Source organism: Malus sylvestris, chromosome 15 (genome assembly GCF_916048215.2).
Source record: "Malus sylvestris chromosome 15, drMalSylv7.2, whole genome shotgun sequence".
Taxonomy (NCBI): domain Eukaryota; kingdom Viridiplantae; phylum Streptophyta; class Magnoliopsida; order Rosales; family Rosaceae; genus Malus; species Malus sylvestris.
In genome coordinates this window covers 50487627-50510645 of record NC_062274.1, presented here as the reverse complement: position 1 = coordinate 50510645, position 23019 = coordinate 50487627, and the positions used below count along the sequence as shown (strand labels likewise).

The 23019-nt window shown below is 37.5% G+C and overlaps 4 protein-coding genes across 4 annotated transcripts; 2 read left to right on the top strand and 2 right to left on the bottom strand.

Moving 5' to 3' along the window:
• The first annotated feature begins 95 nt into the window (after positions 1 to 95).
• Positions 96 to 1125, top strand: LOC126604204 (chlorophyll a-b binding protein CP24 10A, chloroplastic-like). Its single transcript, XM_050271361.1, has 2 exons — positions 96 to 433; positions 519 to 1125. The coding sequence occupies exons 1-2, from the start codon at positions 210 to 212 to the stop codon at positions 1066 to 1068; spliced, it is 774 nt and encodes a 257-aa protein (XP_050127318.1). The 5' UTR covers positions 96 to 209; the 3' UTR covers positions 1069 to 1125.
• A 62-nt stretch (positions 1126 to 1187) lies between these two features.
• LOC126604205 (uncharacterized) lies at positions 1188 to 5067 on the bottom strand. The gene is made up of 4 exons (XM_050271362.1): positions 4699 to 5067; positions 4552 to 4612; positions 4295 to 4439; positions 1188 to 1628 (listed from the first exon to the last, which is right to left on the bottom strand). Exons 1-4 carry the CDS (start codon positions 4904 to 4906, stop codon positions 1371 to 1373), a joined length of 672 nt encoding a protein of 223 aa, XP_050127319.1. The 5' UTR covers positions 4907 to 5067; the 3' UTR covers positions 1188 to 1370.
• A 2139-nt stretch (positions 5068 to 7206) lies between these two features.
• LOC126604201 (protein disulfide-isomerase 5-2-like) lies at positions 7207 to 11226 on the bottom strand. The gene is made up of 5 exons (XM_050271357.1): positions 10875 to 11226; positions 10618 to 10721; positions 10152 to 10522; positions 9144 to 9451; positions 7207 to 7845 (listed from the first exon to the last, which is right to left on the bottom strand). Exons 1-5 carry the CDS (start codon positions 11091 to 11093, stop codon positions 7528 to 7530), a joined length of 1320 nt encoding a protein of 439 aa, XP_050127314.1. The 5' UTR covers positions 11094 to 11226; the 3' UTR covers positions 7207 to 7527.
• A 5279-nt stretch (positions 11227 to 16505) lies between these two features.
• Positions 16506 to 22503, top strand: LOC126604202 (alpha-(1,4)-fucosyltransferase-like). The gene is made up of 3 exons (XM_050271358.1): positions 16506 to 17103; positions 21507 to 21680; positions 21817 to 22503. Exons 1-3 carry the CDS (start codon positions 16642 to 16644, stop codon positions 22381 to 22383), a joined length of 1203 nt encoding a protein of 400 aa, XP_050127315.1. The 5' UTR covers positions 16506 to 16641; the 3' UTR covers positions 22384 to 22503.
• Positions 22504 to 23019: the final 516 nt, after the last annotated feature.

Below are 23019 nucleotides of genomic sequence, written 5' to 3'. Positions count from 1 at the left end.
ATCTATCTAATACAACCAAGTCGGATTTCATTATCCTAGTTGGCTACTCCCAACGCCACCCTTTAGATTCTCTCTCTCCAACTCAATGCTGATAAAACACCACCCAAACAAACAACTCTCAACCTCAAACATTCATTGCCACCAGAAACACTCTCTGAGTCTCTGTTTTTGCTCGTTCTAGAGAGGAGAGAGAGAGAGGAGAGAGAGAGATGGCGGCAACCACCGGTGCAGTGCTCCACGGGTTGAACTCGGCAGCTTTCTTATGCGGAGGCAAGAGAAGTCAGGCCTTGCTCTCCGCTGCCACTGTCGGAAGCAGGGCTGGAGGTCCTGCTCCTAAGAGGTTAATTGTGGTTGCTGCTGCCGCAAAGAAGTCTTGGATCCCGGGGGTTAAAGCCGGCGGCAACTTCACCAATCCCGAGTGGCTCGATGGCTCGTGAGTTTCATATATTATCAACCATATTGTAATTCTAAGTTTGTCACACATACACATATGAATCTGATCCGATATATGCGTGCAGGCTTCCAGGGGACTACGGCTTTGACCCACTAGGACTCGGCAGGGACCCGGCGTTCCTCAAGTGGTACAGAGAGGCGGAGCTCATCCACGGCCGGTGGGCAATGACCGCGGTCGTCGGCATCCTTGTTGGCCAGGCCTGGAGCGGTGTCCCATGGTTCCAAGCCGGAGCTGACCCTGGCGCCATAGCACCCTTCTCCTTCGGCACACTGCTGGGCACTCAGCTCTTGCTCATGGGTTGGGTGGAAAGCAAAAGATGGGTGGACTTCTACAACCCCGAGTCCCAGTCCGTCGAGTGGGCGACACCTTGGTCCAAGACTGCGGAGAACTTTGCCAACGCCACCGGAGAGCAAGGCTACCCGGGAGGCAAGTTCTTCGACCCCTTGGGGCTTGCCGGCTCCATCCAGGACGGGGTGTACGTTCCCGATAGCGAAAAGTTGGAGAGACTGAAACTGGCTGAGATTAAGCATGCAAGGATTGCTATGTTGGCTATGCTTATATTCTACTTTGAAGCTGGACAAGGAAAGACACCCCTTGGTGCTCTTGGCTTGTAAACCATTTGGCATTTACTTTTTAATATGTAGATATAATTAATTACCCAATTTTTTTTATCCTTTCCAGCACAAGGACTAGCAATCTGTTTATAACCAATCCGATAGTTCAATTTAATCGCTACTTAAGTGTCGTTACCGACATCTTGTCTTCATAATCATGGCAAGAATTAACCATAAAAATCTCTTTAACAAACTCTTAACTGCCAAAAAACGCTTACACGAAAGAGAGGATCAAAATGAAAGAGAAGAAAAAATAGTACACGAAACCAACTTTAGCAATGAGATTACCGAAGAAAATGTGATCAGTCGCCACCGGTACCAGTAGCCATCAAAAACTCCCCCTCACATACGACTTCACCTCCAACGTAGGCCTTGCCTTCCATCTTCGCAATTCCAAAGCGTTTCTGCAACTTAATAAGCGTCATTCTCATCACTAACGTGTCGCCGGCAATCACTGGTTTCCTGAATCGAACTTTGTCGATTCCAGCGAAAAAGAAAGTGTCACGAGAGCCTCCCACTTCTGGTTGCAGCATAACCAAGCCACCGACCTGTGCCATTGCCTAGATACAACAAGCATTGACATATATCATTACTAATCCAAACAGAACGGCCAAGTGTTAACGGGAAATTTAGTCGACTGCAGCAATATGCATTATCTTGTTGTGAAGCATACATTTGCTCTGAACTTTTCTTAAGAAGCATCAATCAAAGATATGATTAGGTGCTCGGGAATGATATAACAAATGACTACACAAAAACCACTGAAGAATGGATCGACAAATGGTGCGTCAGGTACAACCAAATCCCAAAAACTAAACTAAGCGAAAAACAGAACCCTTAACCCACAAAATTGGACCATGGAATGAGGCAAGCATAGCAAAATTCCAGAGTATAGCACTTTTTTTTATCTCCTTTCCCCAGGCCAAATTCAGTCAGAAAATAATAGTGGTTCCTTGAAGCTACCTGGTCCAAACCAAAGGCCCTAACTTACCTGTTCCAAATCAATATCATGAAGGCGCATTGCAAAAATGTGTTCAGAAGATTCAGCCATACCTTTTCAGAGTAGACATCAATTACGATATAATTTAGCATAGGGCCTCGTCTTCCGAAGCATATCACATGAATTGATATTGCAATGAAGTATCAGCCAAAGAAAAACAACTATAATGGGAACCCAGACTTCCAAATAAACTTGTCAGGACCAAAGATGGATGGTTTGGGTTATCGAGTAAAGAAAGACAGAAAGACTTGCAAGAAAAAACCCAGAATCTTGGATAGCCCAGACACTTCAATCAAGAAGAGAGGATGCAAGACAACATTAATAATCCACCCAAACCAGACTCGTTGACCGGAAAGAAGTCGTTGACATTGAGGTTCATTAGGAATCAAATTATATAGGTCAAACTAGTACAATAATCGTCGACTCTACTGCACAGACTCTGGGAAAAATGTCGAGATCTTCCATAACCACTTCCCTGCAATTCTTAAAAACCGCCAAATAGATGCTGTCCAGTCCAAATGATTTCTTATGGCCACACTCAAAAATTGCACTAGCAAACTCTTCCTTCAAATGATCGTTCTGACCAAGCTTCCTTCTCAATTATAGGACTCCAATCTACATGCTCTAGTTTAGAAACTCGCTCCAAATTCTTTCAAAAAAGCCAAAATGCCAACTCAAGGATGTTGCAGCAGAGTTCATAAGACTAGAAATAGTGTTATATGAAAGTTGAAACCTTAGATATATTGTAAAGCCTGGGAAATAGATAGTGTAAACGTTTTTCACCCAGCCACCCTAAATTCAATTTCATCGTCCCCTCCAAGTATAAAATGACAACACCCCAAAGCAGAATAGAACCCTGATAAATTTCTCTCCAATGACTACAATTTGAGCCATTCAGAAATATCTTGAGTTCTTGACTAGTTTAAGCTGCAACACATATATATTCTTTCCATTGCAAATTGCACAAATACATGCTTTTTCTCCACTATGTGGGATTTCAGTTTTAGGAGAAATCTTAGAGAAAATATGGTGGTGGAGATGACAAACTTATTGAGGCTGCACAAGGTGATGATATTATTTCCATACAGAAAGGATGCAAGAAGATGGTGCGTAGAGACTTCTTTGAACACCTTATTTAAATGGGTTAAGCTTATAAATGGAAAGTATGGGAAAGAACCTGATAGCTTAGAAATAGTTGCAAAGTTAGCATGATCAACGAAAAATATTTTGTAAATGTACCTAGGGTTAACAAATAAATGTATTGCAATTTTCTCAAGCCCCCACTCACAACTCTGTGAATGTACCAATAAAGGAATATAGTAGAAGGAAATACAGGTTATAACAGTTTCATCAATCTCACTGATGAGCCACCACAGTTAAACTGACATTTCTCCATCACGATTTTCATGCATCACAGCAATTCATAACTTAGTAACAGAGGCTGAGCTAGAAGCCTAGAAGAGGCCCTGACATACCAAGGTGCTAGTTGAGGAAATGATTACGATTAGAAACTTAGAATAGGTCAAGTATTTGATCCACGCATAACCAGTTGATAGACAATCTGGTTCAACTTTAAGTGGACTTTTCAAACCCTTGATATGTATTAATGCAGGGATTTTGATGCGGAAAGAAAGATAACTTGGTCAACTTTCAGTTGCTGATCAATTGGCATAGCCACCAGGCAATCGCCAAACATTAAACCAAATGCCAGTACAAGTTTGTTGCTCAGTTCTATCCGACAAGTCGCGTAAATATGGTATTTACACAAATGTCTTCTATCTTTTTCAATAATTACAAGTTAAAACACATACAATCACACAAAACAGAAAACTCAAGAAAAAAGAAGTGAAATCTACTCCCATGTTTTCATGTTACTGTCACTCAGTGACACCATCTCAGTGAGTAGCATTGACATGTCCTTGACTTAGGAAAGACAAAAAGCTTAAAATTGTGCAGAAAGGACCATGTAACTGGACATGCGTGTTTTTGTACGGGTGTTTCCTAACATTCATTATTAATTTTAGTTTTAACATATTACTCGTGTTATTATTTTCGCTAGCTGTAGATCAGTACTCTAGATGGATTAGCGGAAATCGTGTCCCCTGTTTTGTAAGTTTCATATGCTTCTTCTATTAACGAAAGCACGTTTATTCTAATATATGCGTATATAGTACACAAACACACACACTCATGTATCTTTTAGTACGATAACGAAAAAATGATTACCTCAACCATGAGAACACCAGGCATAATCGGCCTCTCGGGGAAATGCCCAGGAAAGAAATTATCATTGATGGTGACATTCTTGATTGCAACAGCTGAAACTCCAGCATTGTATTCAATCACTCGATCCACTAACAGAAACGGAAACCTAAACCCCCAGAAACCCAATCAAACAAACAAAATGTAGACTCAAATTAGTTCAAATGATTTGGAAAAGAAACCGAAATTTCGCAGGAAATGGTGCAGAAAAAGGCACTGACCGGTGAGGCAAAATTTCACGAATTTGATTGATGTCCATGACGGTAGGAAAAGCCTCATATCCTGCAGAGGAGATGGAAGTTGTGATGAGGTATGATCAAAGAAATCAAAGAACAGAAAAGCAGAAATCAGTACAGTTCAGTTCTTACTGAGCTCAATGGGAGTGGAGTCTTTGTCTTTCGCAGCGTCGGCGGAGCAATAGGTGGTGGTTGAGTTCCTCCTCTTAGTTTTCAAATGGGGCAACGGCGGCAGAGATCTGGGAATCGCGACGGCGACAGAGATTCGGGAGGGAGCATTTGGGCGGTGAAGGAGCGGGGAGTGGCAAGTGAGAGAGGCTGAGGAAGCTGCTGTCGACATATCTTAGGGCTTACGACTTAGGACTTAGGATTTAGGTGTGATCTGTGTCTCTCTGCGAAGGAGCATTTAAGACGAAGGAGGACGACAGTAACGAGGGTGGTTGTGTGAGAAGAAATCGTCAATCGCTTGGTTTCGGATTTCAATGGCGGAGATTACTATGAACTGTTTTCAATTAAGACATTTTGGTGAAAGTGTCATTGCGTAAATATTTTGTCAACCGAACTAAATTTGTAAATTAAATGATATCACCAATAGAAAATACGCACTTTTATTAACGTTTAAATAATAATTTAACTATTAAGTTTCATATCATTTAGTTTACAAAATTTGATCTGCAAATATAGTTTTCCTAACATTACTCAAATACTTTTGGAAGAAGTACTGAAGAAATTAAATGTGAGATTTTTCATATTGCTGGAAACAGTCCAGTAGGAAGTGTAGTAATGTAATTGGTTGGTAATTTGAAAAAAAAAAAAAGTTATCAACTAATTATATTATGACATTTGACGTATACAGTCGTGTGCCCGGTATATTAAAAATCTATCTTCGTCAACAATGCTAAATGGTTCCAATCCTCTAAATTGTCAGTAAAACTCATAATTTTTTAGAGAGTGCAATCAACGTTAGCACTAATCTTTGCATTTTGATCTTTTCACTTTAACAAATGATACATGTCATTGTTTTTTTTTTAAGAAACTTTAATGCATTTGGTTAAGAATTAAAGATGAAAGATAAAAAAATAATAGGTTTTTTTTAGCTAAAATGGTTCTTGAGATTTGCATTACTCCTCACTTTGATCCCTGAGATTTGAAATTGATTGAATTGGTCCCTGAATTTTGTTCACAATTAATAATTTTGGTCATTCCGTGAAAAATCTCCCTAAAATAAAGATAAAATAACAAAAATACCCTTCATTTTTATATAATCATTATGGCATATTGTTTATTATATTGAATGTAATTTGTCATTTTGATCTTATTTAACATAATTTTTTCACCGAATGACCAAAATAATTGATGGTAGACAATCTCACGGACTACTTCTATTGATTTCAAATATCAGGGACCAAAGTGAGGAGTTAGGCAAATCTCAGTGATCATTTTGGCTAAAAAGCCAAAATAATATTTAAAGGCATTAAATATGTATTGACACATGTCATTTTTTAAAAGGCTTAAATGTTAAAATGGTTCATGTGTGGTTTGGTACTGAGGTGCTTTTATAAAAAGTGGGTATAAAAAAAATTGAGCTCAAAAAGGTGTTTGGTAAACACTTAAAAACAGCTTATTTTCATAGTTTTTGGTAAAAAAAAGCTAAAAACGTGAAGCAAAAAAAATGAGCTTATTCTCAGATAACAACAGAAACAATTTTTTTTCAAAGCGCATCAATACCAAACTAGCCATTAGTTGGGTCAATTTAGTCTTTGTGTTTTTAATTTGGTCAATTTGGTCATTGTGTTTATCTCTGTTAAAATGAAATAAAATTAAAAATTAAAAGAAAAATTATTCTCCTCCCAATTTTCCGACCTCCTTCCTAACATTACCCCCTCCCTTTTCTATGTCACAACCTTAATCATTTTTTAGATTGAAAGTTTTATTTCTTATATGTGTTATTTCTCATTAATTTGCATTTTTCTGTAAGAGAAATGATAATTATTTTTCATATTATTTTTCTTATGAATTTTTTTTAAAGATTGAATTAAATGTTCTTAATTGGCTAACAAAGACAAACACGATGACTAAATTAGTCAAATAGAAAACACAGATACTAAATTGATCATATAGCTATAACACATGGATCATTTTAACCTTTAAACCCTTTTAAAAATAAAAAGTTACTAGCATTCTCTTAATTCTTCAACATATTCATGAATTCTCGTTAAAAAGACCAAAGTGCCACATAAGTAAAACTAACGGTTAAAACCTCACATCCTCCAACCACATCCCTTGAAATCAAAAAGGTGCTTTTGGAACCGCAGTTTGCAGACATATTAGAAAGTTTGTGCAAGAGACACGGTTACGAAGTACACATAAACACCTCTCCCATTAAATGAAGTTTTAACGAAACACTCCTGTTATTTTTACTTTAAAAAATCACTCTATTTACTTACAACACATTATTGTTCTATTGATTTAAAACTCAAAGTTTTCAAGTCATTTTCATTACTTTTCATCCTGTTTAAATTCCCCGTAACGACCGAGGGCAGATGACCATGAGAGACATGCACATCATTAAGATCATTCAGGATCAGGAGAGCTCGACGCTCGATATAGGTGGTCTTAGCATAAACCCAAGAAAAAGCATACAAAACAGAATCAACAGCACAAATTCATGAGTTCAAGTTTGCCACAAATTAAGCACATACACAAGGAAAAAGAGACGCTGTGTTTATCGTGGTTCGCCACAAATTAAGACACTACACACAAGCTGAATTTCTGTAAGGCGTACGCATAACAGTGCGCGGGAATTCATCATTCTCTAGTCTCTACAAAATCATGGATGTTTCATACTCCACACTGCAACTTTCCGGCAAACTGCACAGTTGCGTTTAAGCGTTAACTCTTGTTTTTCTCTGGCAGGCAGCTACCCCAGTCAGATCTGGTTATAAGTCCAAAAGGCCAGCTCTAATCTTCCTTTTCTCCAGACCTATGCTCTCTGCTTTCAGCCTCAGTGGAAGAGCTTGTAGCGTGATCAATCTGGTCTGCAGTATGAACAACAGGAGGTTCGTCGTCTTCTTTACTGATTGATCTAATAAGCATCGTTACTATAACCAAAAAAACCATTATGTATACAGTTCGCATCCCTAAAAATGAATTCATAACACTCCCAAATGACGGACCGCCAATTCTTTTCTTTATTATTCTTCCTTCCTTGTATCCTTGGAGGAACTGTGAGACTTGAGATGCCTGATCTTCCTCGTCAATGCTTTCTGAACCATTTACCTATTTTACAAAATAATGTCAAGAAACATGTAAACATTATAAACAGAAACACAAGGAATACAAGAAGCATGGACAAGTAATCCGGGAAACAAGAAACACATTAGAAGCGCACAAAAACACAGAAAAACCACAACACCAACCCAGAGAGCTCTCGATACAGAGCACCTGCAATCACAAAATCCACACAAAAAGAAATATTCTTGACCTATTTTGACAGGGAACATAGAGATATACACACCACCAAAGTGATAGAACACATCTCCACAAAGTGAGCACCTTCTTATGAGCCCGCTTAATCAAACAACCTTCTGACAACACCATACTGCAGTTTCTTCAGCAAACCCACCTCAAACCAAACAACCCCAAAACAAAATCTGTCACCAGTGCAAAACTAAATGTTTCACCCGCTCCCCCTCCTCTTTACACAACACACACCAATGAGTAGATAAACAAGGAAAGAGAGATCTTTCTGGAACAAGTCACAGGTATTAATCTTGAGGTTTTCTATTTAAACACCACACATGTATAAGAACACTCACCAAAGTTCCTTTCTCTTATTTACCCCTTCATAAAAACCAAAAGAAAAAAACATAAAACATACAACAGAAACCTAGCACCGGCCTCTTGCTGCCAGCTCCTCACCCATGTCAGGCTGAGGGACGCCATTGTTTTCAGTCTTCTCCATCAGCCCCATCTTTTTTGGATTTTCACTCTCTATTGTGTACTGATCCTTCTAAGTTATTAATCAAATAGATAATTAATTAATTAGTTGTGGATATTGTGTATTTTCATCTTAATTTTCGATCCATCCAACAGACATCTGCTTTAGTCTTCCAAAATTAAATTCTCTCTCTCCTCAAAATAATCCATCCCCAAGAGAGCCACCACTCCCAATCACAACTTATATCTTCTATGCATCATTACCAAAATCCGAAAGCAAAAACTAGAAGAAGACCCACATGGCATTGAGGTCATGACCATTAGGATGAGAAGGCTATGAATCATAGAGAGAGAGAGAGCAAGGCTTGGGGGACATCAACGGTGGCCAGTCCGCGAGAGAGAGGGGGGTTGGGGTGGCATCTTCCCAAACATATTCCCATTACCAACCACAAATTTTCATCAAAACTGAACTTATATATATTATGAATTTCATAAGGCACTGATGGTCACATATTATTTACTCAAATATATGAAACATAGATTCACCCAAAAAAAATCAGCAACCATATACCATTGTCTATACTAAATTTAGCATGGAGACCTAATAACATATGTCTTTCTAATAACTAATCACTTACTGTAAAGTACTCCTCCATTCGATCCCAGACAACCATTTTTGGTAGTTTTGTCTTCTTGGTGGCTCCAAAAGTATCCGCAAAGTCTTCCCACTGTTTGATCCCAACATAACCAAATACAAAGTCCCGATTTGCCGATGCAGCTGATTTCAAAATCTTGATAAGTTTCTTTGACTTCTCTTCATCCTCATCTTCCACAATTGCCAAAACAATTTTTCTTTCATCATCACTCAATGACTTTAATGTCTCATAATTTATGGGCATGGCCAAAGGGAACAAACTTTGTTTTATAAAATCTTCCAAAAAATCCTCTGCACATTCAAAAAAAAAAGTAAGAGACACAGAAGTTGGCTGAACATAGATGAGTCGTGTTTGAGCTTTACTTAATGATGGTTAGCCTTACAATGCACAAAACACTTCCTTCAACACCATGTCATATGGTATGCTTAAATTTGAGAAAGTTTAACTTTGGGATAAAATTCAGCGGCAACTTCTAAATTCACCACACATCTAACTCTAAATAAAAGAGATAGCCACCATTGTCTCCTAGGTAAGCATGAACCATATAGCTCAGTTCATTATAAGGAACTAGCATAAGCTAATAGGTAAATAAACTAAAACTAGCATACGAAGAGCTAAATCGATTCATTCAAGTGTATTATTAAAAATGAAAATTCTATTAGCCTGCCCTTATTTCATTTAGAATCACTTCACAAGCAATGGGTTTTTGTCCACATCTCAAGCACAAAAGGAACTAGGCAAGAAAAGGGTGCTAACAAGATGGCATGAAAAGCAATCTCATAAAGCTTACTCGACCACATCTATGACTTCACGTACCTTATGAAAAGACGGGTCCTAAAAACAGTGCAAGTTGAAGAAATACTGTAAATTTGTGAATTTATGATATGATGTATCATTATGACTCAGAAAAAGGTGTCACACTAACATACTATATACATATTTGAACGCACTTAGCGGTGAACTAGGACTGATCAACCAAAACAACCTAACCTTCAAAGGGGCCATAGAAGATGTTGCGCTCATCGTACGTTGGATGAAGGGATGCCAAAGCAGGAACATTGTCAAAATCATACAACACCATTACATCCTCGGAGAAATCCTTTGCAACCGAAAACCAGGCCTTCTTTTTGTACTTTATGGCTAACTTTGATATCAGCAACTCGTCCAAGCCAAAACCAATATATATAGGAAAGTAAGTGCCAGCTGCTTCGACAAATTCACTAATAGCAGAGTCTGATTCAAGTATGGAAACATCGGGAGCTGCAAATTTCTTCAGATAGCGAACTAGCGATTCCGCTTTCCTGGGTCCATTATATTCTATGGGGACGCCGTGCATAAACAGTTTGAGGGTAGGATATGCACTATATAAATAATGAAAACAAAATTACAAATTAAAATTAAATAAAATTCTGACTGGAAATGGACATAAAAGAGGTTTGAAGAAACGGGATCATACTCGATTTCGTATTTCCGAGCTACAGAGGTGAATTTGTCAGCATTAAGTTTTGCAATCGCTACTGGGTGTTTCAACCCAGCAAGCAAGGGGGCAGCTGCATCCAACTACAGAAATTAATTTTGTTAAAATGTAAATAAATAACAATTTCTAGTTACAATCTGTTAATTAATCATCAAAATTAACATGGATGGATCATGGATGGATGGAGATGGATCTTAGATGATCGTTGAAAATTAGGATTCTAGAGAGAGAGAGACCTGAGGAGAGAGACGCTTGCAGTGGCCGCACCAGGGGGCGTAGAAATCAACCAAGACCAAGTCCAAGGCGGAGATGGCGGAATCGAAGTTGGAATCGTCGAGCTCCAACACCGTCCCGTCCACCGTCCACGACGACGACGCTGCTACTGCAGGCCAATCGGGTGCTGTTGATAATATCAGAAGCACCCAACAACACACGCGCATGCCCATCGTCGTCATAGTCTTCTCTCACTTTCTCTTCCTTTCTTGTTTATTTGATTTCAATTTTGCAGTCCTTTTTCTTTTCGCTAAGGATTTCAGTCCTTCAGTCAGTTCAGAGACGCTTGTATTCTGTCCATTACATTCGTTTTTAAATCGTGTCATGTAAAAGTAAACTGTCGATTTGCCCCCTGAACTATCACCCAACTTTCGATTTGCCCCCAGAACTTTTTAATTGGAAAATTAAGGACTTAAACTAATTTTTTTGGCCGATTTCCCCCCTACCGTTAGTTTTTCATAAATTTCATCCAAATTAACGTTAACTCTTATCATGTGCAAACCACGTAACTCTCATTTGTGGACAAAAGCGTCATTTCACTAGACCTTCAGACAAAAAAGCTATAGAATCACACATATTTGCATAGGTTTATATTTTAGAAATCTAAGGTTTTCAATTATTTTAAAGAATGAAGTGACCGAACTACCCACACATGTTGTGCATATGCTTCCATTTAACAGAAATTTGGATGGAATGAATGAAAAATTAACAGCAGGGGGCAAATCGGCCAAAAAAATTAGTTTAAGTCCTTAATTTTCCAATTAAAAAGTTCAGGGGGCAAATCGAAAGTTGGGTGATAGTTCAGGGGGTAAATCGACAGTTTACTCTGTCATGTAATGGTCACTACTAGTAGCGTTTCTTTTTACTTGAAAATGCGAGGATTTAGTTTTGAATTTCGTGGTTAGCGAATTTGATACTAAATTAAGTTATTTATTGTGTGGCTTAACTGAACTTCCTTTTTCCTTAATGTAAAAATACCAATGCACTCGAAAAAAAGTAATAATAATAATTCGTGTCTTGTAATGAATGGTTTCATACCAGCAATTAAAATTGGAGGAACTAAATAGAGAAGAATTCAAATTCAAATTTCATTATAAATTATTTACTAAAATATTCTGAAATCAGAGTAAAAATAAAATTGATTACATAAAGAGTTCGTTTAGATGTGCTTTTAAAATGACTAAAAGCGTTTTTAATAAAAATGTTTTTGGAACCAAGCCTTAGTAAAAATGTATGCAAATCTTAGAAAAACATTTAAAGTGCTTCCTAGAAGAAGCACATAACTGGAGGTTCTTGTAGAAACCACTTCAAATGTTTTTGGAACCTAAAAATATTTTCTCTAAAAACACTTCCAGTAATTTTGAAAGCACATCCAAACGAGTCCAAAATTGTTTATTAATTTAGTAGAATTGTAATACCATCATTTCTAAATTGCCTAGGCCCAAATCAAATATTTATATGCTTGGTTTTTTAATAAAATTTTATATGCCCTTGTACCTCTCTGTAAATTTGGTGAGAGCTGCGGCTTAGGAGAAAGTGATACAGCCCTTTTAATGGGTTAATACGAAGGGCAATTTTGAAATTTAAAAAATAAATGAGCTCATAATGGAAGGAAAAAAAAGTCCATTTCGATTACCCCACGATCGGGGATCCAAATACCATCAAATTGTATGGATCTATTTCTATCAAATTTTGGAGTTGAAATTTAAAATATGCGGGAGTTACATGTAATGTTAGATTTTCAAATATTTGATAAACACAAGAGTATTTCGCAATCGAAGTTCAACGCTTTGCTTTTATTTTGGTTACTTTCATGTAAACGTGCCATAAATTTAAATAGAAAATGCTCTAATGTATCACCGTTCCATTTCAAAGTGAATGAAATACTGGTATGACATAGGTTACGAAGTCTTTGATATCCAAGGCATATGAATGAACATTGACTAAACTAGCATCACACTCATGACACAATCATTTGATTAGAACTCGAATAAATAGACACAAACACAAGAAACTAATCCTAATGTTTCTTGCGTGTTGGCAACATCCAATGATGGCACGTCCGCGAAAAACACTTTCACTCTCGAGCACCCGTCTTGGTACAAAGAGCAAAGGCACACTATAACATCAGTTCTACTCATGGCACGATCATTTAGTTAAAAGCTGAATACCATTCGTTGGAAGAAGATGATGAGAGGGAGAAAGAAGGAACCAATTCTCTACATAGTGCCGTTAGTGTTGCCTTCATTGCAAATGAATATTTGGAAACTTAGATGAAAATGATCAAAACTTGTATCAAGATAGAAGTTGCAAGTACTGGCTCTATTAGACATTGTGGGGAAAAAATGCACAAAAACATACTTGTACCATGCCTACATTTCTGAAATAATGTTTTGTTAACTGCAATGTAGTGAAGTCAAAGAAATATCCATCTTAATAAAATGGTTTTTTTTTTCTTTTTTTGTTTTTTTCTTTGCTACAAACGCTATGCATTAGTGGGTTAAATTGTTAGTTGTTAGAAAGATCAGTGGAGATCGAACCTACACCAGGATGCATATATAGGATTATCGTCCGCCGCTGCAATAAAGCGTTATCTGTAAAGAAATAAAATATCTATCAAATTTGTTTGCTCTCTCTCTCTCTCTCTATCAAAATGAAAGAAAAAAGATCCTTAGTTAGCTCTAATGATGTACAACATTATGCAGACATAAATTTATTCAAATTGACTTGAATAGTGTACTCTTCCATTGCATCTGAGTTTCAATATCGTCCTCGTATCCCAGGTCATATAGTTTTCTTCATTTGTTGTAAGCAAATGTTAAAAGGAAATGCATTGATGATGACAAATAATCTAACATCAAGTTATTTTTTTCTCTATCAAATATGGCTTTAGTAATCTGTGTGTCGATTTAGTTCCTGAATTATTACCCTAATGAAAATTAGATCTCTAAATAAATAAAAAATCAGTCTTCAATGAGTTTAATGACTTATTTTTGTCAGAAAAAAAATTAGATCTCTAAACACAAGAGTATTTGTCAAAGAAAAATCATACTTGTACCATGCCTACATTTCTGCAATAATGTTTTGTTAGCTGCAATGTAGTGAAGTCAAAGAAATATCCATCTTAATAAAAATGGTTTTTTTCTTTTTTTTTTCTTTTCTACAAACGCTATGCGTTAGTAGGTTAAATTGTTAGTTGTTAGAAAGATCGGTAGAGATCAAACCTACACCATGATGCATATATAGGATTATCGTCTGCCACTGCAATAAAGCGTTATCTGCAAAAAAAAAAAATATCTATCGAATTTGTTTGCTGTGTCTCTCTCTCTTAAAAGAAAGAAAAAAGATCCTTAGTTAGCTCTAATGAAGTACATCATTATGCAGACATAAATTTATTCAAATTGACTTGAATAGTGTACTCTTCCACTGCATCTGAGTTTCAATATCGTCATCGTATCCCATGTCATATGGTTTTCTTCATTTGTTATAAGCAAATATTAAAAGGAAATGCATTGATGATGACAAATAATCTAACACCAAGTTATTTTTTTCCTCTATCAAATATGGCTTTAGTAATCTGTGTGTCCATTTAGTTCCTGAATTATTACCTTAGTAAAAATTAGATCTCTAAATAATTTTTTTTTCTCAAAAAAATCAGTCTTCAATGAGTTTAATGACTTATTTTTGTCAGAAAAAAAATGTACAGAGTTAACTTTGTTTGATAAATTAGAAATTAGATTCGCAACCAATATGCAACATTAAACTGGTTGCAGCCAACTAACCTTGGAGCCTCATCATCAGCACAGATGCTATCAAACAAGTTATGGTCCAGGTTGTGGAATGCAAATGTCCCACCAAAAGTTAAGGTATGTTTATGGAGACTCATCAATGATTTCATACCTGCCCGAGCAATCCTGGCAAAGCGGCATATATCACTACATATTTGGGATGTGTCCTTATGGAAGAAGGCCCTTTTGCAAAATGTGCTTGGTTGGCTTCAAGTCTTTGACCTTTATTGAGGAATACCCAACATCCTAACTTCCTGTTGTGGATGGATGATGTTGCGAGGTTAGTTCCAAAGAAATTTTTTGATCTTTTCCTCATGATTTGTAGGTCTTTGTGGGGAGCAAGGAGCGGCAAACTATGGAATGATAGGACCGACCCTCCTGATGTATGTGTAACTCGAGCTACATAGTGGTGGCATGCGTTTGTTAGAACTTCGGCGCCAGGTCTTGCGGCTCAGGTGCCAGTTTTTCCAAGTGGATTGCTCCACCATCAGGACACCTCAAACTGAACATTGATGGGGCTTGGAACGGGGAACGCAATATGGCAGGCTTTGGTGCCATTGTTCGTGACGGAATAGGGAATTTTGTGGCAGCTAAATGTGGTGGGGAAGATGATGTTTTCTCTCATCTCCAAGCAGAAGCGATGGCCTTAAGGGCAAGTTTGTCTTGGGCAGTTGACTGGGGATTTCAATATATGTTATTTGACTGCGATTCACTTCAAATTGTCGAGGCATCGTGCGATCTTTCTCTAAATTTGTTGTCGATTGGCCAAATTATGGAAGATATCAAGGTGCTTCTCTATTCAATTACTGAAGGTAAAATTACCCACACTCAACGTCAAGCAAACTCGATTGGCCATTGCCTTGCATGAATTGGTCTTTCGGTGCAACAAGACTGTATATGGAATGTGACTCCCCCAAGTATTGTCACCGACTTACTTGTGGAGGATAATGCAATACCATGATTCTTATAAGTAAATACCGTATCTTTTTTCCAAAAAAAAAAAAAAAAAAAAAAAAAAAAAACTTACTTAAAGGCGAGAAAATGATGGTATTACCCTTCAAAATGTGTTGTGACTTGAGTTGATGAAAAATTAGATAGAATAACTTTGAATACAATAATAGGGATGAAATTAGCATTTTTTTTTATGAATTTAGGGACTTTATCAAAAAAATAAGTTAAGTACCTAATTTTCACTCAAATTATAATTCAAAATCTAAATTGGCAATTCACCCATAATTTTTTTTTCACATCTCTACACCCAACTACGAATCTACATTCCTTTAATTTAGTGTCGAATATTATTTGTATAAGAAAATTATTTTCTCTTTGTCATATATTTTTTTGTAAACTTTCGTTTGACCTCTTGAACTATTACCCTTTTTTTTGGTAAAGTAAACTCCTAAATTATTTGAAATTAGCCTTTCGTTTAACCATTCACCATAAAATTCGATGAAATTTTATCTACTTTGCTGTCAAATATTGGCACGTGACCAGCACACGATTCACTCTTGAGTGTAAAGTTGTGTCAGTATTAAATGACAAAGTGGACGAAATTTATCGCAGTTGATAATAAGAGGTTTTAGTTGGCTGATTTCAAATAGGTTAGGGGTTAATTTACTAAAAAAAAATAGTTCAAACCGTCAACTTAAGTCTTAAACTGAACTAATAGTTAATTTGTTTAGGGATTAAACGGTAATTTACTATATATTTTTATATGTTCGGTAAACGCTCACCACCCGGTCTTGGTTACTAAACTGGAAAATAATTTAAAAACGGGGAGAAAAGAGAGACTGTGCTGGTCAAGACGCCTCATGCACCAGATGGACCGTCTCATCTGCCTCTCTTTCCGGCGATAGAGAGAGAGAGAGAGAGAGAGAGAGAGGGGGAGGGAGGGAGGGAGAGAGCAACTGCTAAAATCGCCGCCGATCGGGACCAACCCAGTATGCAGTTAAAGCCCTTCAACTCCTTCAGCATCGCCTTCATGATGAGCGGCGCACTCTTGCTCGTTTTCTTCTGCAGCTTCCTCGAATTCCCTTTTCTATCAACCTCAATCAAACCCATCAACGATCCGACCAAGTTCACACCCGAGCCCTTTACCAACTTGATCGGCGCCTTCAGGAAGTGGGATGCCCAAGTGGGTTGCTCTCGTTTCAGAGAGAAGCACAAGCTGCAGATGTTGCAGAACAAGTCTTCTTCTCTGCAACAAATTCGCGGCGAATCGGAGTGTGGGGAGGCAAAATCGGAGCATGTTAGCGTGCTGGTGAAAGGGTGGACTTGGATTCCTGATAATTTGGATAGTTTGTATTCATGCTCGTGTGGGTTGAGCTGTTTGTGGACTAAATCTCCTGTTCTTGCTGACAAGCCTGATGCTTTGCTGTTTGAGACTACTACACCTCCCCTTCAGGTACTCCATTTTCTTTCTAAATGTTGTAACTTTCATTGATTTCAATTAATTCGTATTATATGTATATGTGTGTTTTTACATTATAGCTTGGTTTCTTCGGATCATGATTTATTGATAGAATGTGGTTAAATCTCCAAGAATTTTCTTTTTAATTTTAGAACACATTTATAGGGCGAGCATTTGGAATGATAAACGGAAATATAGCAGACAGTGGCAGATCTAGGAATTTTTCCTCGTGAGTCCGAAATTATGCCCCAATTTTTACTTTCCTTAGGAAAGTTGCTTCTTTGAGCTTTTTTCTTTTTTTTTTTCTTTCTGTAAACATTTCGGGGGAGAACACTGGAAATTAAAGGGAAAATACCTTAAAAGTACAATGCGAAGAGATTGAACTGGTGCGGTCGCTTGACTACATTCCGTTCCATTTTTGATCCACCACAGTAGGAAGAAGACTCCGCTTCCCCACTTTTTCTGTGTTGAGGTTATGGGAGGGAGTAGTAAAAGACTATATTCAATGCAGGTCAAGAGCTATATATGTATCCAGTTTCTTCTGGTCCATGCTGTTACATGATTAACTCGTATTTAAGAGCTACTTGATTCTTTTACTTGGAAAGTGCACGAGGCTTACTACTACAAGATAGGGAAAGGAGCTAGACCTCTATGGTTACTGCCTTGCGATAGCACTTTGCACTCCCATTATATACTTGCGGTAGCATTATGTAAATTCCCTTGAGTACTTGTGGCAACAGTTCATAATGTCACTCTAGTGTCTTGCAACTTTACAATAGGATTTTTTATTGGTTGGTACATGCAATAGGAGTTTGAGTTCTGCAAACGCTTTACCAATGTTTTCGTTGTTAATTCACTAGGATAAGTAGGCTTCTCCTCTTACTTTCCTCCTGAAGATGAGGGATTCTTCATACAATAGAAAGCTAGGACCTGTGAGAACCTACCTTAATGATAGATTGAAGAGTGCGCTTGTGAAACTAGAGTGGAACTAGAGAATTTTCTCCTGTTTTCTGTGTTTGTACAGCATGTAACTCGTATTGGAATTACAGCCCCAACCGTTTTCATATGAAAAAGGTTACTGCACTACCAGGTGTTCTTAGTGTAGCATGCTTGGACCAGACTAGATGAGTGATGTTCTAAGAAGTCTTTTTGTTCAGTTGCAGTTCTTTGTATCTTCATTGTGGCAATCTGCTGATTTACCATAAAATGCTCCTACTCTAGGAAAATTAATGTCTCAAATATATAATGAAACTAGTACACAATATGCACAATGCATGGGTTTCTATAAAGAGAAGTACAAGAGGTAAAATTATATTTTGCGCTTGAGGTAATGATCTAGCTAATGAGGTTCTAACTGTGGCGAGTTTATTGCTGGAATAAAGAGAAGTAAAAGCCTCTACGTTGCATTTCAAGCATACAAGTCATATAAATGATAAATATAAAGGTCGTACCCAGTGCACAAGGCTCCCGCTTTACGCAGGGTCTGGGAGAGGTGAATGTCGGCTAGCCTTACCCCCATTTATGGAGAGGCTGCTCCCAAGTCTCGAACCCGAGACCTACCACTCATGGGCGAAGGCACTTGCCATCGCATCAAGTGCGACCTCTATATAAATGATAAATATGTTCTCTAAAAATCAAAGAATGAAATAAGTTCCTCAAAGCTGGAAGTGGATACTTTTTTTTTCTTTTCTGATAGGAAATACAAGTCATATTCGTAAAAGTTGAAGGGGTAAAAATGTCCAGTAGGATGGAAATTTTTGTATATTTTATAGTCTATGAAACTGAAGGGTTGCCTTTCTGATCTTTCTTTTACCTCAGGAGCTAGTGCTTGCCATCTTAGAATTTCTTTTCATCAATTCTTTGATGTTTTCATCCCACTATGCTCCTGTGTCCTGCCAAAGACATCTGCGCAAACAATCAATTTCAATTACCCATTGATGGGGGGACCTGCAAGGGGATGCTCATGCATGTAGCCTGAATGATTGAGATGTTACTATGCTAAGCATTTCTCTGAACGTATATAATGAGTTTGGAAGATATTTGGACCTTTAATAGTTACTGTGCTTTGATATTATGGAGCAAACTGTTGAGTAAAGCAAAGTTAATTTGGGATCTACATTTGGTTCTCTTACTTTGATGCGTGTCATTGTAGAGTGAGATGTGACGGTAATCTTGAGGGTTATTTGGTAGAGCTGAATGAGAGGATCTTCGAAACTTATGTGATGGGTGGGGTTTGATCACCTCACTTGAGGGTAGAGTTCAGTTTTGGACAATCTTTGTGGTCATTTTAAATCATAGTTGATGTTATTCACTGTTCCATCTGGAAAATATACTTCGGAGTTTTAATGACATAATCTATGGGACCAAGTACATTAATCTTGTTACATACGGAGACTCAAAGACAATGAATCTACATATACATTTTGTAAACTGCATTTATTGCATAAGAAACTTGAGAGACCCTTATTTCTTGTCCTTTTCAACCTGGCTTCTGCATCAAAACTGAAAGTGAGGCTTGTAGTTTTTCTTCCTCATAGTCGGTAAGTCATTCAGTGTTTAAGAAATACAGTAGTTTCTTTTTCTTTTCTTTTTTATTGTTCAAGATGGAATGAGTTACTATCAGCTTAGGGCCCAACTTCAAGGTAAGGGGTTTATATGATAGTGTTATAAAATTTATCTATCTTGCTACAAGTATGAAAACCGTGACATTTTCTATGGATTTTGTGTTTATACAATATCACTATTTTTGAAGTTAGACAAGTCTATTGAAATGTTTTGGGGTTTATCCAGATTGATATATGGATGTATGGACTTTGAGATTATTTATGAAGCATGAGAACTTCACTGATGTGTTATTTGAGGGGATAAAAGTGCCATGTGGGGACGTAAAGCAGTGAAGTGATTTAGGCGTAAGTGGAAGTCTCACCCTGTGAGGCGATTTAGGTGCACGTAGTGGCCCCATATTATGAAGTTAACATAAATATAAAAAGACAATGTAATATAGGGATGTAAGGCAGTGAAGAAATTCTGGGGACGTAAGGCAGTAAAGCGGTTTAGGTGTAGGTGGCGATCTCATGTTTTGAAGTTAAAAGTGCTGTGTGGGGACAACATAAACCAGCAAAATGATTTAGGTGCGTGTGGCAGTCCCATGTTATGAAGTTATTCTAAATATAAAGGGATAATGTACTATGATACAGTGTGATTTATACTTTAAGATAAATATGAAATTCTTTAGCGTGTAAAATGACTCTGCTTGACTAGGAGATACAAAGAATACTCACTTGGCCCATTGATGCTCACCCTCCAGGCTTGTTATGGGCAGGACAAGTTAGGCCAAATGAGATTTTAGATATTTTCGGATAAGTTTTCACTTTCTGTACCTGTAGAGAATTCACTTATTTCTATTGAAAAATACACTTTTTGCGTTATTTTAAGAGGTCGCACTTGGTGCGATGGCAAGTGCCTTCGCCCATGAGCAGTAGGTCTCGGGTTCGAGACTTGGGAGCAGCCTCTCCATAAATGGGGGTAAGGCTAGCTGACATTCATCTCTCCCAGACCCTGCGTAAAGCGGGAGCCTTGTGCACTGGGTACGACGACATGCTAGATTGTGGAAATATAAATTTACAGAAAGGAAAGATTAAAAGGAAGTTTGGAGAAAATTAATTAAAAAAGGTGAATATTTATTAATTTGTTGTGTAAGAAAAGTTTTATTTTTTAGAGATAGGTATGCATCATTTTACGTTAATGTAGGTTTAATTATCAAAATGCCTCATGAAGTATCACGACTGTATCACTTTCGCCCTTTCTTTTGCAACCATATCACTTTTCCCCTGGATTTCATTCCCTATTCCAGAATACTCAGTCTGTACAATTAACTTGCTCCATGATATCGACATAATCATGATGTCAATAATATGGATGACATATTTCCGACATATCGAGAATCTAGTAATCAAACGTTAAACAGTAAATGGAAGGAGTTGACAAACTCGGGTAATGTGAGACACAAAGTGAAAGTTCAGGGGGGAAAAGTGATTAAGGTTCAAAAGCAGGGAGTAAAGTGATAAGTCGGGGGTATGTTCCGGGGGAGTTTTGATAAATAAGCTTTTAGTTTATATGACCTTTTTATTTAGTTCATCTTTCGTTCATTTTTTGTACTTTGGTTTTGGACTTCTTTTTCTTACTTTTCTGGCATTATATTTGTGGTCCTCTTCGTTTTATTTCATTTTTTATTTCATTAGTACTCCTTGTTCTGTTTATTTTGTACCGGGTTAGAAAGCTAACATGGGCAGTAATCTTGCTACAGCCTTATCTTGCGCATTATCTATGTACATTGTCTTGGTATGTTGTTTTCTAGGTCTACTTCATTGCCTTAATACTTTTTTTGGTTTTGTTAGAGACACAGTGGAGATCCACTTCGTGTGTACATGGATCTTGAGGCTGGCAGGAAGCGATCTGGTGTTGAGGATATATTTATAAGTTATCACGCCAAAGATGATGTGCAGTCCACCTATGCCGGTGCACTCTTTCACAATGGTCGAAATTATCACGTGTCTCCCTATAAAAACAATGTAAGTACTTGGCTTCTTGTTCTTTCTGTGTTCTTTGCATACTGTTTTGCTTATTTCTGTTCATCTCTGTCGCATGATGTACATTTTCAAATATATACCGCTAGTCGTATGACTCTATCTGAAATTCTAATTGAAGGACACACTTGTTTATTGGTCATCATCACGCTGTCTGTCTCAAAGAAATATTCTTGCCCATAAGCTTCTCAGCTTACTACCTCACCATTCATTCGGCAAGTGCTTGAACAACGTCGGTGGCTTGGACATGGCCCTTTCTTTCTACCCCGATTGCGCCGGTGATACGGCCACCCAAAAATGGTGGGACCATTTGCATTGTGCCATGTCTCACTATAAGTTTGTTCTTGCTATCGAAAACACAATGACAGAGAGTTACGTGACGGAGAAGCTATTTTATGCCCTAGATTCCGGTTCAGTTCCAATCTACTTTGGTGCCCCTAATGTCTGGGACTTTGTTCCTCCCCATTCGATAATCGATGGCACTAAATTTAAGAGCTTGGAGGAATTGGCGTCTTACGTGAAGTCCCTCGCCAACGACCCAGTTGCGTATGCCGAGTACCATGCGTGGCGAAGATGCGGGGTAATGGCGAATTACGTCAAAACCCGCGCATTGAGCCTCGACACATTACCGTGCAGACTCTGCGAAGCTGTTAGCAGAAAAGGTGGGAGAAATGGAAGAACCAAGTGAAATTTTTATGTTTTATGTATAATTTGTATACAAGCACAGCTGATACATGTATTAGTGAAAAGAAGAGAGAACTGGGAATTGATTAGAAATGAAATTAACGGACAATTTTTGTCGAATTTATTTTCTAGTGTTGATCTTTCTTGTATTACAAGTTATAATTAGCAAAAGTGTCTGTGCGATGTTGCGTGTTTAAATTTTTTTGAAAATACATACATAATGAAAACAGATGTTATAGAAGGTGGACTCATAATTATCAAAAGCTTGGCAGTGCTCAACTACTCATTGCTTAAAAGATAGAGATACTATGAAGGTTAGATTTATGTACATTAGTTCATAGTTATCAGAAGATTGGCAGTGTTCAACTGCTCATATTGTTTAAAACACAGAGATGCTACAAAAGCTAAATTTATGTACCTAAGTTGCAATGTTCAAAAGATAAAGATGTTACATACACGTCTATAGTTATTAGAAAGTTGGCACTGTTCAAGTACATAGTTTGACGACCTTACTTTGGAGATCTTGGTTCTTTCCACCCGTATCAAACAGAAGGAGAATAAGACTACAAACATAATCCGACGATCAAACTTTTATGTGTAGTTTGTCTTGCCCAATCTTTCATAGTCTCACTGATCTCTT

Bases quoted from the DNA above. Each gene is read 5' to 3' on its own strand.
- LOC126604202 (XM_050271358.1), top strand. From the start codon at position 16,642: ATGCAGTTAAAGCCCTTCAACTCCTTCAGCATCGCCTTCATGATGAGC. The intron at 17,104-21,506 runs GTACTCCATTTT...TGGTTTTGTTAG, and splicing joins CTACTACACCTCCCCTTCAG to AGACACAGTGGAGATCCACT. The intron at 21,681-21,816 runs GTAAGTACTTGG...TTCTAATTGAAG, and splicing joins TGTCTCCCTATAAAAACAAT to GACACACTTGTTTATTGGTC.
- LOC126604201 (XM_050271357.1), bottom strand. From the start codon at position 11,093: ATGACGACGATGGGCATGCGCGTGTGTTGTTGGGTGCTTCTGATATTA. The intron at 10,722-10,874 runs GTCTCTCTCTCT...TAATTTCTGTAG, and splicing joins GCAAGCGTCTCTCTCCTCAG to TTGGATGCAGCTGCCCCCTT. The intron at 9,452-10,151 runs GTTAGGTTGTTT...TTGAATGTGCAG, and splicing joins CTTCTATGGCCCCTTTGAAG to AGGATTTTTTGGAAGATTTT.
- LOC126604204 (XM_050271361.1), top strand. From the start codon at position 210: ATGGCGGCAACCACCGGTGCAGTGCTCCACGGGTTGAACTCGGCAGCT. The intron at 434-518 runs GTGAGTTTCATA...ATATGCGTGCAG, and splicing joins CCCGAGTGGCTCGATGGCTC to GCTTCCAGGGGACTACGGCT.
- LOC126604205 (XM_050271362.1), bottom strand. From the start codon at position 4,906: ATGTCGACAGCAGCTTCCTCAGCCTCTCTCACTTGCCACTCCCCGCTC. The intron at 4,613-4,698 runs GTAAGAACTGAA...TCTCCTCTGCAG, and splicing joins CTCCACTCCCATTGAGCTCA to GATATGAGGCTTTTCCTACC. The intron at 4,440-4,551 runs GTCAGTGCCTTT...CTGGGGGTTTAG, and splicing joins CGTGAAATTTTGCCTCACCG to GTTTCCGTTTCTGTTAGTGG.